The following is a 16,795-nucleotide window of genomic DNA, read 5'->3' on the forward strand; positions in this document are numbered from 1 at the left end:
ACGCACTGCAACCTTGCAACTAAAATGGAGTAGTAGGGGAAAGCTGCAGACCCGGAGCCGAGACAGAAATACCGTGAAGCGAATCCACCGTGATAGTGCACCCTCTGCTGGATAAGCTTTTAGGAAGGTTGTGGGGTGCCTGAAAGTTCCGGCATTCCAATGCAAACTTAATATACCAATGAACATCTAATTATGGGCCGCCCTTAGAAATGACCAAATGAGCACAAAAAATACAAATCAAAAGCTCTGAAAGGGTTCCGGGAGGGTCAAGGGTTCAGACCTTTAACCCCTATTTCTTTACTTGTTCACTGCCGGGATTCTCTTATGAACTCCGATTGCATTTTATTTATATTTACAGTAAAACAGCTTTATAAAGACTTATATTCAGAGGTTAGTCATGCCAAACATTTGAGAACTATAACAGTCAAGTCCGAGTCCTCAGTTTGATGATCGAGTCATGAGTCCTGGAAATTACTTGCAAAACAAGTCACACATCCGAGACTTTACAGCGTCTCTGGTGTCAGGTGTATAACGACAGCCACGTGTCTCCTGTCCTGGCCATGGGTCTGAGTCTGTTCAAAGAACATTGGAAACTTAAACAAATGAAAGGATTTAGACGAGACATGGGCCGAGACGGCCTAAGCACACACCTTAAGTCATCTACACATCTACACATTTTATTAGAGTTGAACTCTGGTTCGACACTGGTACATGTTCCACTGGTGGCACAATTACAAATCGCAATAAGTCTTACAAAACACACCAAAAGCCTCTATGCAGCACAGCAGCGCTTCCCTCTAGACTTGTTAAATTGTTAAATACAACTTTTAATTAATTTTGTGGAGGTCAAGCTTCTGCAAACAATGACTTTGACTTTCTTCCCAATATCCTCTTCAACCAAATAGGTATAAATATGTAAATCTGCTCATTTGGAGCAATTTTCTGCAATGATCGCGAACCTGTCCCGTCTGTAAATGGACACTTAAATATCTTTGACCAGTGGATTGTTTTGAATCCATTAAACCTTAACATTAAAAGTAACATTAAGTGCATCTCACACTAAATAGTTTAACATTAAAAAATGTGAGAAATATGCACATAATTTGTATAATTACACTTAATTCTACTCTTTTGTTGATGTCCAGTCAAAATCTCAACAATAAAAATGGCTTCATCTCTTCTTAATCTTATTTAGTTTGTTAAAGCAGTACTACGTAACTTGTTTACCTTAATAAATCCTTTCCGTAATCCCTCTGAGGGTAATACTTAATGGGATGACTAGAGGGTCCATTAAGATCAGCTCAGACCAGTGAGTTCCTGGTAGAAATATTTCTATAGAGGAGACGTTTATGTTTGTGAGGATCAGAGAGTTTGTCTTGAAGCTAAAGGCTAATTTAACCTCTTAACTCCCGCCTGAACCGAGAGGATCTTTTTCCTCACGTCCTCAGATTTTTTTTCCCATCATTTTTTTGTTGGATATTCAACTCATTTTTGTAAATTTGTCATTTTTTTGTCACATTTTTTTTATTTTTCGTCAATTTTTTATCACATTTTTGTCTTTTTTTAGTCACATTTTTGTCATTTTTTTGTCCATTTTTTATCACATTTTTGTAATTTTTTTTGTCAAAATGTTGTCCTTTTCTGTAAATGTTTTTGTAAGTTTTTTGGTCAAATTTGTATCACATTTTTGTCCTTTTTTTCGTCAATGTTTTATCGCATTTTTGTCACATTTTTGCCTCTTTTTCATCAATTTTTCGTCACTTTTCTGTCACATTTCCGTCATTGTTTTCGTCTCAGATTTGTTGCTTTTTCACACCTTTTTTCCAGAAGCTTTTGGATTGGGGTAAAGCCAAACTGGAGAAAATGTGCTCGGTTCAGGTGGGAGTTAAGGGGTTAATGCATTACACAATTTGAAATAGTGCCTTTTTATGTATATTTTTTTATTTATATTATTATTCCAGGAAAAGAATATAGACAGGAAGTACTGGCGCTCACACCTTCAGGTCAGAGGAACTAGCATAGCCATACGGTGCAACAAGCCAATTGCCATCATGCACGAGCTTAATATAGAAGGTGCAGTTACACGTATGGCCTGAGGTGGCAGTAGTGAGTATAAAATGGCGAACTTGCTTCCAGCCCCTTTAAGTGTAAATAAAAGTGATTTCACAGGTAACAGTAGGTGTTGCAAATTCATACAAATATATATATATATATATTATACATTTTAATCTGTTATCTTGTAATGTGTCTCTAATAAGTATTTGAATAAAAGTAGAGCATAAGTATATTTACAAGCCGGAGTTTGTTCAGGTCGTTTAAACAATGAGTTTTAGAGTTTTAGATGATGCCGTTTTTGTCCTGGAAATGATGCTCTGCACCGTTTCTTGTATCTGGAAAACTGTGGATTTTTTTTCCTTTACATTAATAATAGGCTATGCACGCGTCTGCCATGTAATTTTGAGCTTTTTTTTAAATTATCCTGTCTCCATTATTTCCTCATAGGGAAATAATGGAGACAGGATACGCAAACGCAGAGGATCCACTCGGAAGTCACGTGTCATTTGTTTGCATAGGGCCTATTCACTCGCACTGTATACCAAACAAAGCAACAACACTTGGCTATTTAATGAACTAATCACTGCAGCGCAATATACAAAAGTAAAAGTCTCCCTCGATGAGAAGCCTGTTTGATGATGATTTGCTGATTCCTTATTTCTGCGTCTGGGGTTTGATGCTGAAGCTCAGTTTGGAGACGAACCCGCGACCTCTGAGCTCTGCCTCCAGCTACAAAATAAGACGGAAATCTTAATCAGTCTGTCACAGAAAAAACCTTTATTGTGAAGGGCAGGATGAGTTTACCTGCTGCAGGATCTGGGTTTGGATGTCCGGATCAGCCAGGTTTGCGCTGCTGAGAAAGTTCACTTCGACTTTGTTGACCAGCAAGTTCACTGTTAAAAAAAATGTAGAACAGCAAATTGATAAAAGAATAAACTGGGCTGATTAAGTTGGGGGCACGAGATAGCATTTTGAGGCCCAAGTAAGTCAGACTTCTGTTTTAAAAGTCTTTCCGTGATGATACTGGTGCCGACAAGCAATGTCTTTGTTTTAAATATTTAAATAAAGCTCATTTCTCTCTTCAGTTGTCGTGGATTGAAGTGGACTATCCTTGCATGGCCGCTGATCAGGGAACGATAAGATGTTTATCTGCAGGATCATGATTCACCATCACGTGTCCCTGACTGACTGTACGTCGACTAAGCCCCATTTTTCCGCTCACTCATACAACTGTGTAAAACAAAGCCATAAAAGATCCGAAATGGAATGACTGAAAGGAGCGGCTCAAAGCTAGATCATCAACGCGATCATTTACCTTCGTGGCAGATGAAAGGGTTTGGGTTGAAACATCCAGCCGCCATCCACTTGTGATCGTTGTCCTCTGCCACACAGTACTGGAGGCCATAGTTGTTTGGGGCTCCTCCCTGCCAGCTGTTAAAGGTGAGTGGGGATCCATCGACCCAGTGCCACGGCTTCCTGTTCAGTCCAATCCAACTGCTTTTTCCTGCCAGTTTCATGTTAAAGACTTGGGTGTTTGTTGCTTCGTCCTCGATCATCGCCAGGTCTGTGTGGTGAGCCCGACAGTACGCGACGGCATCAGGCCATGACTTGGCGCTGGAGACATTCGTGTAGGAGACTTCTGATCCATTGCCTGAAACAAAGGAAAGTGAGTTCGACAATCTCAGTAGTTACTTTTTGTTGCATCTTGTCTCGAACTCGTGCCACGCAGACATGGTGAGAAGAGGCAAACTCCACACTGAAAGGACAGCACTAACTAACTGCTGACCAAGGGCTCTGGTTTCCCCATGAACCTCCAGCAAACTCATAATCTGGACATGAGTTCCCTTTACACAGGCACTGAAGTTGCCCATTGCCCCTGACGGATTAACTCCAGCAACATTGAAGGATGGGTCAATGCAGAGAACAAACAGCTTAATGGGGACAATAATCTACGTAAATTGTCTGGGATTGTCATATTGTCTACTATCATTTTATATCAGCAACTTTTACTCACCAGTGAAGCAGACAAAGGGCATTCCATCCGAACACATAATATCTCGCCATTTTCCATCATAACTCATTATGACACACAGTTCTTTTGCAGCGTAGTTATTTGGCTCATCTGGAGTTTTGAAGTTCTGGTATCCGGTTTGACTCGGTTTCCCCGTGGCCGACCAAACCCAGGAGTTGGTGCTGTTTCCCATGTTTGGTCTCCAGTGCGCGGGTTCGTCCTGCAGGCCAATCCAGGCGTAGTTGCTGCTGAAGCCTGCGGGTTTGGACAGGAGCTGAAAGTCCTCCGCGTCGTCGAAGATGGCCAGGTCGTCGTAGTTTTCTCTGCAGTATTCTCGAGCGTCGTACCACGGCGTGCCGATGTCAATGTAGTAGTATTCTCGGAGAGGGTAGATCAGACCGGAGACCTGCTCTGGAAATTTAAAACAACATCAAACACTGCTTTAAAGCCTGGCTCCAAAGAGTTTATTTTTTGTAAAAACGCCTCAGTCGACCCCTTCTTTCTAAACCACGCATAAATAAATACATAAATAAATAATCCAGCTTTAGTTCGACCTCTTTTATCAATTCATATTAGTGGCCAATAAAATATTTTTTGCAGATTTAATGCCTTTGACTCATGGCTTCACTGCTTGGTCACTAACAAACTGAATCTAATTTAATGCACTTGTATGATTCACATTGTTACACCACAAATATCAAAATATCTTACCCAGAAAAAGCAGGAGAAGGAGAGCACGGCCCATTTTCAGCACGCAGACCTGCTAAAATATTACAATATGTTCCAGTGAGGCACTGACAACAATATCACATTGTCCAGTTTAGAAGTGACACAAAAAGGGAGAAGTTTTGTGGATACCTGACGTCTGCAGTTTGTCCTCAGTATTCTGATGAGCGCTCTAGATAAACACTGTTGAAGCACGGCAGTATTTCCCTATGCAAAGTGGAAATTAAGAGAATTCAGATCAGATTATACAAAGTGCAGGACAGAAAAGCAAGCGGCCGAAATGAGTTTCCTCCGCAGGGTGGCTGGGCGCACCCTTCGAGATCGGGTGAGGAGCTCAGTTACCCGGGAGGAGCTCGGAGTAGAGTCACTGCTCCTTCACGTCAAAAGGAGCCAGCTGAGGTGGCTCGGGCATCTGTTCCGGATGCCTCCTGGTCGCCTCCCGCGGGAGGTGTTCCAGGCATGTCCTAGTGGGACAAGGCCTCGTGGAAGACCCAGGACACGGTGGTGGGACTATGTCTCCGAGCTGGCCTGGTGTCGCCTCGGGGTCCCCCCAGAACAGCTGGAGGAGGTGTGTGTGGATCGGGAAGTCTGGGCATCTCTGCTGAGACTGCTGCCCCCGCGACCCGGCCCCGGATAAAGCGGAAGAAAATGGATGGATGGATGTATATAAGTGAATATCCAAAGTACTATATATATATTTCGATAGAAAAAGGCTCCATAGCACTGAAAATATACATGACTGAAACGCATGTGTGTAGCTGCAGACGATCCCCAATGGCGTCATAATAATAGCAGCATCTCATGTTCATACAGTTTCAGATTATCCAGGAACAAAACACTGTTTTACCCAGAGACGTGCACAGCCAGAGCGTGCATCTGCCTGTTAACGTAACAGTAATTAGAGAATGACAAGTTCATATTTTCCCTTCCCATACATATGCGCAGTGCTTAATTTGCATTTGCATTCCCCACCTTTCAGTTTTTCAGGGTAAAGGATCCAGGAAATATTTAGGAGGATCCGGCAAAGATTTGATCTGATATAATGATGTTTAATAAGAGTGTTAACTCAGGTAATTGTTTTGGCTTGTTCAATGAATCCATTACTTCAGACCAAAACACACAGCCCCATTGATGAATTGTATCTGATTGAATCTGTATGGAGTTTCCCTGTTCTCACCGTATCTGCGTGGCTTCCCCTATCTCGCTCCGTGGTAGGCATTTTACATTTTCATATTTGATAAACATTTTATTTAAATTAAAAAAATTAAATAATCAGCAAAAACAATGTCCATAAGGGTTAGAGGCCTGTATGCATCAGCTGTCGCCGACCATTCACCAAAACATCCGGCGAAAATTGCGGAAGTAAACAATAACAGGTTTCTGGTTCAAGCCTCCCCTTTGGAAGCTACTCCGACTGTGTCTGAAACCATCAAATCATAGCCTCTAAGCACTAACACAAGCAACTAATCCTTAACCTTTCATGGGGTCGACTGTTAGATCTCTCAGCATTTGTCCAATTCGACTGTCCTTACCCAGGGGAAAGGGAAGTGACATCCCCAACAGCTGTTTTTCTTTTTCTTTAAAGTTATTGGTGGACTGAGGCCAAACAAAAGTGCATGTCGCCCCCTACTGCACAGTGTCCAACAACAACATAGTGTCCAAACAAAGACATTTAAGGAGAAAAATAAATCCAAATGAGCCATACATTTAGTGTTTTTTTTATTTCAACAGCTGTAGTAAAGCTACAGTAGCAAATGATCCATGTGGCTTAAGTTTCTACGAAATGAAAACAAAAGCATTTAATCCATTTATTGAGTTTCCTCTTTAACACTGACATGTGACTGAGCTGTTGGGACGACAACATGGATTTTGTCACTTTTCTAAAGTTTGGCTTGTGCAGAATCTTAATTTTTAATTATTATTATTTTTATTATTAAATGTGCTCCTGTCAATCAACAGTGGTTGCGCATGAATCACTCCAGGATGGGGCCGAGGGGGTGGGGGGTTTGGCGCAGTGGCTTGTGGGATGGCACATAGCTCCTAATCACTGGTTAGTTAGCATCAGAGGTCCCTATGCTAAAGTGGCTATGCTAGTTAGCATCGAGGCTCCTTTTCCTAACTACTTCCTAACTGACAGCCCAACTCGGAAGCATCTTGTCATGGCGGACGCAGACGCACATCCGGTTTGGCGTAAGAGCTCTTACCAATCTGCTCGTTTCGGATGCAGTACAGCTCGTCCTCTCCATTGTTTACCTGCTCTCTGTCACTCTCTATGGAACTGTCTGAATATGTGCCTTGGACAGATGTCCAAAGTGATCTATTTGTAATAAAAATATCCGAAAATAATAGGGAAATACATATTTATCAATAATTTATGTAACTTAAAGTAAAAAACATGTCTTTGTCATAATTAAGTCTGATTAAAACCTGTGTTGGCTGCTAGCAAGAAGTGCATTTGAAGTTATGAAGTTACTTGCGCCTTTTCATTCAGTTTCACAAACATGAACACAAAAATACATATAACAACAAGATACAGCCTGCACTGCACCACCTTCAGGACTTCTCACTGATCAAAAGTTAGACTATTTCATTTTGAATTCTTAATTTCTATGGAAACATCATTTTACAATCAGTGTGAAGCCATCTCTAGATTTACAGAGTTTCTGAATCAAATCCTGAAGGGATTTAGACTGGATACAGGCCTATAAAGCACACACCTGAGCAAGTCATCTATATTCACACAATAGATTTTATTAGAGTTGAACATTGGTTTGAAACTGGTACATGTTTCACTGGTGGTACAATTACAACTCTTTAATCGCATTAAGTGTTACAAAACACACCAAAAGCCTCTGTGCTAGGATACAACAGCACTTCCCTCTAGACCAGGGGTGTCAAACTCAAATACACAGTGGGCCAAAATGTAAAACTTGAACAAAGTCGCAGGCCAGCATTGAACAAATGAACCGTTTAATATGGACCCAAACAAGATTTGCTTTAACATTGAATATGGAACAAGCAACACTTATTACTATACAAAATATAACTTAATAGTCCAGATATGCAAAATCTAATTTCAAATTTAAAAAAAACATAAATGACATTCATTTAATAAATAAAATGTAAATAATAATAAATAATAATATATATAAAAAAAAAAAATAACAATAATAAATCAATCAACCATTCAAGCCCATGTCTTGGAGTAGCAAGAAAAAGTGCAGAAAATGTTAATTATTGCTCAGTTTGCTACACACTGATCTAATCTGATGTGCCCAAGCCAGACACCTGGCATCTCTTCTTGGATGATAGTTCATCAATGTCTGGGCTCAGGCTTTGAGCTGAGGTTGTCTTTTACATATGTAAACAGATATTCTGTCTCCCACCTGTCCAGAAAGCTCTGTTGTCTGCCTTTCTTTTCGCCATTTTTGGGAAGGGGTTCCACAGTGACAGTTGTAGCTTGAGATCGCTATAACTACTGTCACAGAGGAGAGGGCGTTTCTGGGACCTGTCCTGATTGATGCGCTAAAACAACTGCAAGGCATTATGGGATTTGTAGTATTAGCGATGAATGAATGCGCTGTATAATACCGGTGGGCCAGCTCGAGTAGTCATTTGGTATAGCCTCGCGGGCAAAATATAATTACATTGCGGGCCAGAGTTTGACACCCATGCTCTAGACTGTGACTACTTTACAGCTTTGTCTCGTCTTAGTCTGATTTAGTCTTTAAAGTCAAAATTAAACTTAAGTTTAAGTGATTTCATGGTTAACAGTGGGTGTGGAAAAATTCATTAAAAATTTAGAAAAAAAAAACATATAAAGTTGAATTATGTGTTTCTAATAAGTATGAACTGAACTTTGAATAAAAAACAGATTAACAAGCCGGAGTCTGTTCAGGAGTTTAAACAATGAGTTTAACTTTTCCATGACACCATTTTGTCCTGGGACTGACGCTCTGCACCGTTGCTTGTTTCTGGAAAACTGTGGCTAGTTTTTTCTTTACATTAATAATTCACTCGCGCTGTACACCAATAGTTATGGCTCTACCTACAGGAAACAAAGCAACAAAACTTGGCTATTTAATAAACTAGTCATTGCAGCACGATATACAAAAGTATAGTCATCTCATTTCTCGATGAGAGGCCTGTTTGATGATGATTTGCTGATTCCTTGTTTCAGCGTCTGGGGTTTGATGCTGAAGCTCAGTTTGGAGACAAACCCGCGAGCTCTGAGCTCTGCCTCCAGCTACAAAATAAGAAAGGAATGATAATCAGTCTGTCACAGAAAAACACTTTTATTGTGAAGGGCAGGAGGACTTTACCTGCTGCAGGATCTGGGTTTGGACGTCCGGATCAGCCAGGTTTACGCTGCTGAGAAAGCTCACTTTGGCCCTGTTGACCAGCAACTTCACTGTTTAAAAAAGGAAAATGTGTTTCAGCAAATGAATAAAAGAAGACTTGCTCTTCAAGGAATTTGATCCGAAACCCATGAAACGCATGTCCCGAGAGAAAATCTATCGATGAGTGCAGGCTCACGCGCCTCTCACACCCGCCCACACCCACAGTCGTGGAAAATATTTTGGTTTGGTACGATCTGTAGAAGGAATAGACTGGAGATGGACCCCTGTTTGCCCTGTTTGTCTGTCCAGCCCCTGTCCTGCACCAGGTGAGAAGTTGAAGATTTGCACAGAGCGCTCCTCTGTCAATGTCAATGTGACATTAAACACATTAAACAAAGTTTTAAATTAATACTTTAATGACAAACAGAACGTAGACTGGAATGATATGGACGGGTCAGGTCAATCCTCTGCTGCTGTGGAGCGTTTTCCGCAGAAAAATAAACCTAAATTGTCCTTTTATGTTTATATTTTCTGATGCACCTTCTTTTTACATAATATCCAAATCAGCATTGATGAGGTTTACCCGGTATCGATACTTAAAAAGTAGCCATTTGATATCTGATATGAACACTGTGGTATCGATCATCCGACCATCTGGAAGTGACGGAAAAACTGGGGTGATTGAGTCGGGGTCACGGGACAGTATCTTGTGGCCAGAGTTAGTAAGACTTCAAGATCCATTTTAAATGTCTTTCCGAGATGCCGAAAAGCAGTGTTTGTTTTAAATATTCAAATAAAACTTAATCCTCTCTTCAGTTTTCGTGGATTGAAGTGGACTATCCTTGCATGGCCGCGGATCAGGGAACGATTTATCTGCAGGATCATGATTGATAAGCCCCATTTTTCCCCTCACTCATGTGAAAAAACAAACCCTATAAAAGATCTCAAATGGAATCCGTTGACAGAAGCGGCTCAAAATTGGATCATAAACGTGAACATTTACCTTTGTGGCAGATGAAAGGGTTTATGTTTTGACATCCAGCCGCCATCCACTTGTGATCGTTGTCCTCTGCCACACAAAACCGGACGCCATTGTAGTTTGGGGCTCCTCCCTGCCAGCTGTTAAAGGTGAGTGGGGATCCATCGACCCAGTGCCAGGCCGTCCTGCTCAGTCCAATCCATATGCTTTCTCCAGAGGGTTTTACGTTCATGACTTGGGTGTTTGTAGCTTCGTCCTCGATCATCACCAGGTCTGTGTGGTGAGCCCGACAGTACGCGACGGCATCAGGCCATGACTTGGCGCTGGAGACGTACGTGTAGGAGACTTCTGATCCAATGCCTTAAACAAAGGAAAGTGAGTTCGACAATAAGTAGTAAGTAATTAGTCTTTTTGTTGCATCTTGTCGAGACAAGATGCACTCATGCCACGCAGACATGGTGAGAAGAGGCAAACTCCACACTGAAAGGACAGCACTAACTAACTGCTGACCAAGGGCTCTGGTTTTCCCATTAACCTCCAGCAAACTCATAATCTGGACATGAGTTCCCTTTACACAGGCACTGAAGTTGCCCATTGCCCCTGACGGATTAACTCCAGCAACATTGAAGGATGGGTCAATGCAGAGAACAAACAGCTTAATGGGGACAATAATCTACATAAATTGTCTGGGATTGTCATATTATCATATTATCATTTTATATCAGCAACTTTTACTCACCAGTGAAGCAGACAAAGGGTTTTCCTTCAGAGCACATAATGTCTCGCCATTTTCCTTCAGAATTCATTATGACACACAGTTCTTTTGCATCGAGGTTATTTGGCTCATCTGGAGTGTTGAAGTTCTGGTATCCGGTTCGACTCGGTTTCCCCGTGGCCGACCAAACCCAGGAGTTGGTGCTGTTTCCCATGTTTGGTTTCCAGTGCGCGGGTTCATCCTGCAGGCCGATCCAGGCGCAGTCGCTGCTGAAGCCTGTGGGTTTGGACAGGAGCTGAAAGTCCTCCGCGTCGTCGAAGATGGCCAAGTCGTCGTAATTTTCTCTGCAGTATTCTCGAGCGTCGGACCACGACTTGCCGATGTCAATGTAGTAGTATTCTCTGGGAGGGTAGATCAGACCGGAGACCTGCTCTGGAAATATAAAAACACCATCAAACACTGCTTTAAAGCCTGGCTCCAAAGAGTTTATTTCTTTGAAAAAATGCTGCGACCCATGTGACAACACTGGCCTTGGTATCATGTGTAGATTTAAAAAGTTTAAGCCTAAAGGCCCAATCTTATGACTTTATTCCACTGTGAGTTCAACATTACTGTAGATGCATATGTCCTGTGAGAGCTTGAAAATGTGCGAGTTTAAAAGGGATATTTCAGGATTTTTGACATAGGGCGTCATTTCCTAGTTATCCAGAGTGTTGCTGGTACCTGGAGATATTTTTTTTTGTAATTCATGCAGTTCTTATGTTTGAAAAGTTTTGTGGCGCTATGATAGTGCATTTCTATGGTATCAGCTAGCCTGCATTAAAAACAGTGTGACCCGCTCCACAGAGCACCTGAGGAAAATCACTTATAACGCCAGACTAACCATATAAATGTCTGTGTCGATAGAATCATTTTTGGAATATAACTGACCTTGCATGACATGAATGATCGCATTTTGAGGGACTATTTTCTAGCAGATCACTCCGCCGCTGTGTAGCTTATACAACCACGAAGTTGATGCTGCTCAAATATAAGGTATTTTAAATGCAAAATGGTTAAAATTACTCTATCGACACAGACATTTCTATGGTTAGTCTGGTGTTACAAGTGATTTGCCTCAGGTGCTCTGTGCGACACTCTGGATAACTAGGAAATGACGCCCTATGTCAAAAATCCTGAAATATCCCTTTAATGTAAAGATGAGCAGAGAAAAGGAGAAGAAGCAACATGAGGTCATTGCAGTCAGCTGCAGCTCACCACGCCTCAGTCAACCCCTTCTTTCTAAGCCACGCATAAATAAATACATAAATAAATAATCCAGCTTTAATTCGACCTCTTTTATCAATTCATATTTGTGGCCAATAAAATATTGTTTGCAGATTTAATGCCTTTGACTCGTGGCCTCACTGCTTGATCCCAAACAAACTGAATCAGTCGATCTATTATAATGCACTTGTATGATTCACATTGTTACACCACAAATATCAAAATATCTTACCCAGAAAAAGCAGGAGAAGGAGAGCGCGGCCCATTTTCAGCACGCAGACCTGCTAAAACATTACAATATGTTCCAGTGAGGCACTGACAACAATACCACATTGTCCAGTGTAGAAGCGACACACAAAAAGAGAAGTTGTGTGGATACCTGACGTCTGCAGCTTGTCCTCAGTCTTCTGATGAGCACTATAGATATATATACTGTCGAGACACAGCAGTATTTCCCTATGCAAAGTGGAAATTAAGAGAATTCAGATCAGATTGTACAAAGTGCAGGACATTCTTAATTTACATCATCACATCATTACACAGTCGCGTCAACTCAAAAGTGCCTACTCCGTATTCAAAGTGATTCACTCTCATACATTTCAGAATAATGCAAGTGAATATACAAAGTACTATAAATATATTTCAATAGAAAAAGGCTCCATAGCACGGAAAATATACGTGACTGAAACCCATGTGTGTAGCTGCAGACGATCCCCAATGGGGTCATAATAATAGCAGCATCTCATCTGCGGGGCTTCAACTATCGCTAAAAACATCCAAACATCACTCAAAAAGGTCACCGTCCCAGGGGTTTCTTGCTTTGAGGCGAGAGCGTCAGCAAGGCGCAGTCTGGCTGCATGAGAAGAAGACATAAGACCATATGGGATACTCCAACGTGTAAACACGCTCACTTTCCATTGTTTCAGAAATTGGATCAGAAGTCTCCTACATCATGTACGTCACCAGCTCCAAGTCATGGTCTGATGCCGTCACCAGTGTTGGGAAAGTTCATTTTCAACCTGAACTAGTTCAAAGTTCAGTTCACAAATTTCAAAATGAACTAATTCATAATTGTTTATAGTTAATAGTTCGTTCATTGTTCCAAAAATGAACTAGTTCATACAGTAGTTATTTTTTTGCTGTGAGCTAATTGTTCAGGCATGAAAACAGATCAGGGGTGAAAAAGGTGAGAAGTATATTTCCCCTCTCAGGGAAATATTTTTAAATTCCATATCTTAAAGCAACAATCTGAAGTATTTTGAGATGTATTTTTGCCAACCTTGGTAGAGCTGGAGAAAGTTGACTTCAGCCACGAGTCAAAAATATTATGGCCTCCTCACTTAGTGTTATGCAAACTCTTTCATGTCAGCCTGTCACTGTTTTCAGAGTGGATTTTGGATATCTTTGCTAATCATATTTTTTTTTTTTTCATTTTTTTTATGTTTATTTGGTAAATTCTTAGTGGAAAATGAAGCTAGAAATATTCAATTGAACTGCATGTGCAATCTTGCATGTAAATAAGATTGTTTTAGGAGCTAATTTGTAGTTTAAAAACTCCACATTGTGTCTTTATGTAAATGAGTGGCACCGCGGAGCAGAGGAGTTTGGAGCCACAGACGTTACACAACGGAAACTCGCTTCGCAACCTCACACTGTGGCTGCTGCGGGCACCGTGCGGACCCGCAGCTTACCGGTGTGCCAGGGCCTGTGCCAGAGCCATAAACAGCAGAGTTCAGCGCCACAGAACTGGACACAGTCGGGCCATTGGCGCGGGGGCAGAGCGGAGCGAGCGCGGTCAACTCTGACGGCGCGGCGGGGTTTTATAACTATATTCACTGATCCGCAGTCTTAAATCACAGATATAAGAAATCTGGCACCATATTGAACGAACGTAAAACGAACGGGAAATGCCGTTCACGGACACCAGAATGAACGCGTTCATGGTGTCGTTCATCAGGCAGTAACACTGTGCGTTCAGTTCACGTTCGCCCAAAATATGAACGCGTTCATGAACTTTCGTTCAATGAACGCGTTCAGGTACATCACTGGCCGTCACGTACTGTTGGGCACAACACACAGACCTGGTGATGATCGAGGACGAAGCTACAAACACCAAAGTCATGAACGCAAGACCCGCTGGAAAAAACACATGGATTGGACTGAGCAGGAAGGCCTGGCACTGGGTCGATGGATCCCCACTCACCTTTAACAGCTGGCAGGGAGGAGCCCCAAACAACTCTGGCCTCCAGTACTGGCAGCCCAATTCGGAAGCATCTTGTCATGGCGGACGCTGACGCACATCCGGTTTGGCGTAAGAGCTCTTACCAATCTGCTCGTTTCGGACGCAGTACAGCTCTTCCTCTCCATTGTTTACCTGCTCTCTGTTACTGTTTATGGAACTGTCTAAATATGTGCCTTGGACAGATGTCCAAAGTGATCTATTTTTAATAAAAATATCTGAAAATAATAGGGAAATACATATTTATCAATAATTTAAGTAACTTAAAGTAAAAAACATGTCTTTGTCATAATTAAGTCTGATTAAAACCTGTGTTGGCTGCTAGTAAGAAGTGCATTTGAAGTTATGAAGTTACTTGCGCCTTTTCATTCAGTTTCACAAACATGAACACAAAAATACATATAACAACAAGATACAGCCTGCACTGCACCACCTTCAGGACTTCTCACTGATCAAAAGTTAGACTATTTCATTTTGAATTCTTAATTTCTATGGAAACATCATTTTACAATCAGTGTGAAGCCATATCTAGCTTTACAGAGTTTCTGAATCAAATCCTGAAGGGATTTAGACTGGACACAGGCCTATAAAGCACACACCTGAGCAAGTCATCTATATTCACACAATAGATTTTATTAGAGTTGAACATTGGTTTGAAACTGGTACATGTTTCACTGGTGGTACAATTACAACTCTTTAATCGCATTAAGTGTTACAAAACACACCAAAAGCCTCTGTGCTAGGATACAACAGCACTTCCCTCTAGACCAGGGGTGTCAAACTCAAATACACAGTGGGCCAAAATGTAAAACTTGAACAAAGTCGCAGGCCAGCATTGAACAAATGAACCGTTTAATATGGACCCAAACAAGATTTGCTTTAACATTGAATATGGAACAAGCAACACTTATTACTATACAAAATATAACTTAATAGTCCAGATATGCAAAATCTAATTTCAAATTTAAAAAAAACATAAATGACATTCATTTATTAAATAAAATTTAAATAATAATAAATAATAATATTAAAAAAAATAACAATAACAATAATAAAACAATCAACCATTCAAGCCCATGTCTTGGAGTAGCAAGAAAAAGTGCAGAAAATGTTAATTATTGCTCAGTTGGCTACACACTGATCTAATCTGATGTGCCCAAGCCAGACACCTGGTATCTCTTCTTGGATGATAGTTCATCAATGTCTGGGCTCAGGCTTTGAGCTGAGGTTGTCTTTTACATATGTAAACAGATATTCTGTCTCCCACCTGTCCAGAAAGCTCTGTTGTCTGCCTTTCTTTTCGCCATTTTTGGGAAGGGGTTCCACAGTGACAGTTGTAGCTTGAGATCGCTATAACTACTGTCACAGAGGAGAGGGCGTTTCTGGGACCTGTCCTGATTGATGCGCTAAAACAACTGCAAGGCATTATGGGATTTGTAGTATTAGCGATGAATGAATGCGCTGTATAATACCGCTGGGCCAGCTCGAGTAGTCATTTGGTATAGCCTCGCGGGCAAAATATAATTACATTGCGGGCCAGAGTTTGACACCCATGCTCTAGACTGTGACTACTTTACAGCTTTGTCTCGTCTTAGTCTGATTTAGTCTTTAAAGTCAAAATTAAACTTAAGTTTAAGTGATTTCATGGTTAACAGTGGGTGTGGAAAAATTCATTAAAAATTTAGAAAAAAAAAACATATAAAGTTGAATTATGTGTTTCTAATAAGTATTTGAATAAAAAACAGATTAACAAGCCGGAGTCTGTTCAGGAGTTTAAACAATGAGTTTAACTTTTCCATGACACCATTTTGTCCTGGGACTGACGCTCTGCACCGTTTCTTGTTTCTGGAAAACTGTGGCTAGTTTTTTCTTTACATTAATAATTCACTCGCGCTGTACACCAATAGTTATGGCTCTACCTACAGGAAACAAAGCAACAAAACTTGGCTATTTAATAAACTAGTCATTGCAGCACGATATACAAAAGTATAGTCGTCTCATTTCTCGATGAGAGGCCTGTTTGATGATGATTTGCTGATTCCTTGTTTCAGCGTCTGGGGTTTGATGCTGAAGCTCAGTTTGGAGACGAACCCGCGAGCTCTGAGCTCTGCCTCCAGCTACAAAATAAGACGGAAATCTTAATCAGTCTGTCACAGAAAAACACTTTTATTGTGAAGGGCAGGAGGACTTTACCTGCTGCAGGATCTGGGTTTGGACGTCCGGATCAGCCAGGTTTACGCTGCTGAGAAAGCTCACTTTGGCCCTGTTGACCAGCAACTTCACTGTTTAAAAAAGGAAAATGTGTTTCAGCAAATGAATAAAAGAAGACTTGCTCTTCAAGGAATTTGATCCGAAACCCATGAAACGCATGTCCCGAGAGAAAATCTATCGATGAGTGCAGGCTCACGCGCCTCTCACACCCGCCCACACCCACAGTCGTGGAAAATATTTTGGTTTGGTACGA

General features: G+C 41.2%; 1 protein-coding gene across 1 annotated transcript; it reads right to left on the minus strand.

Moving 5' to 3' along the window:
• Positions 1 to 2,709: 2,709 nt before the first annotated feature.
• Positions 2,710 to 3,720, minus strand: LOC306973107 (CD209 antigen-like protein A; the record flags this gene model as incomplete). Its single annotated transcript, XM_079569928.1, has 3 exons — positions 3,371 to 3,720; positions 2,860 to 2,948; positions 2,710 to 2,784 (listed from the first exon to the last, which is right to left on the minus strand). The coding sequence occupies exons 1-3, from the start codon at positions 3,609 to 3,611 to the stop codon at positions 2,710 to 2,712; spliced, it is 405 nt and encodes a 134-aa protein (XP_079426054.1). The 5' UTR covers positions 3,612 to 3,720.
• Positions 3,721 to 16,795: the final 13,075 nt, after the last annotated feature.

Source organism: Gobius niger, assembly GCF_951799975.1.
Source record: "Gobius niger genome assembly, chromosome: 13".
Taxonomy (NCBI): domain Eukaryota; kingdom Metazoa; phylum Chordata; class Actinopteri; order Gobiiformes; family Gobiidae; genus Gobius; species Gobius niger.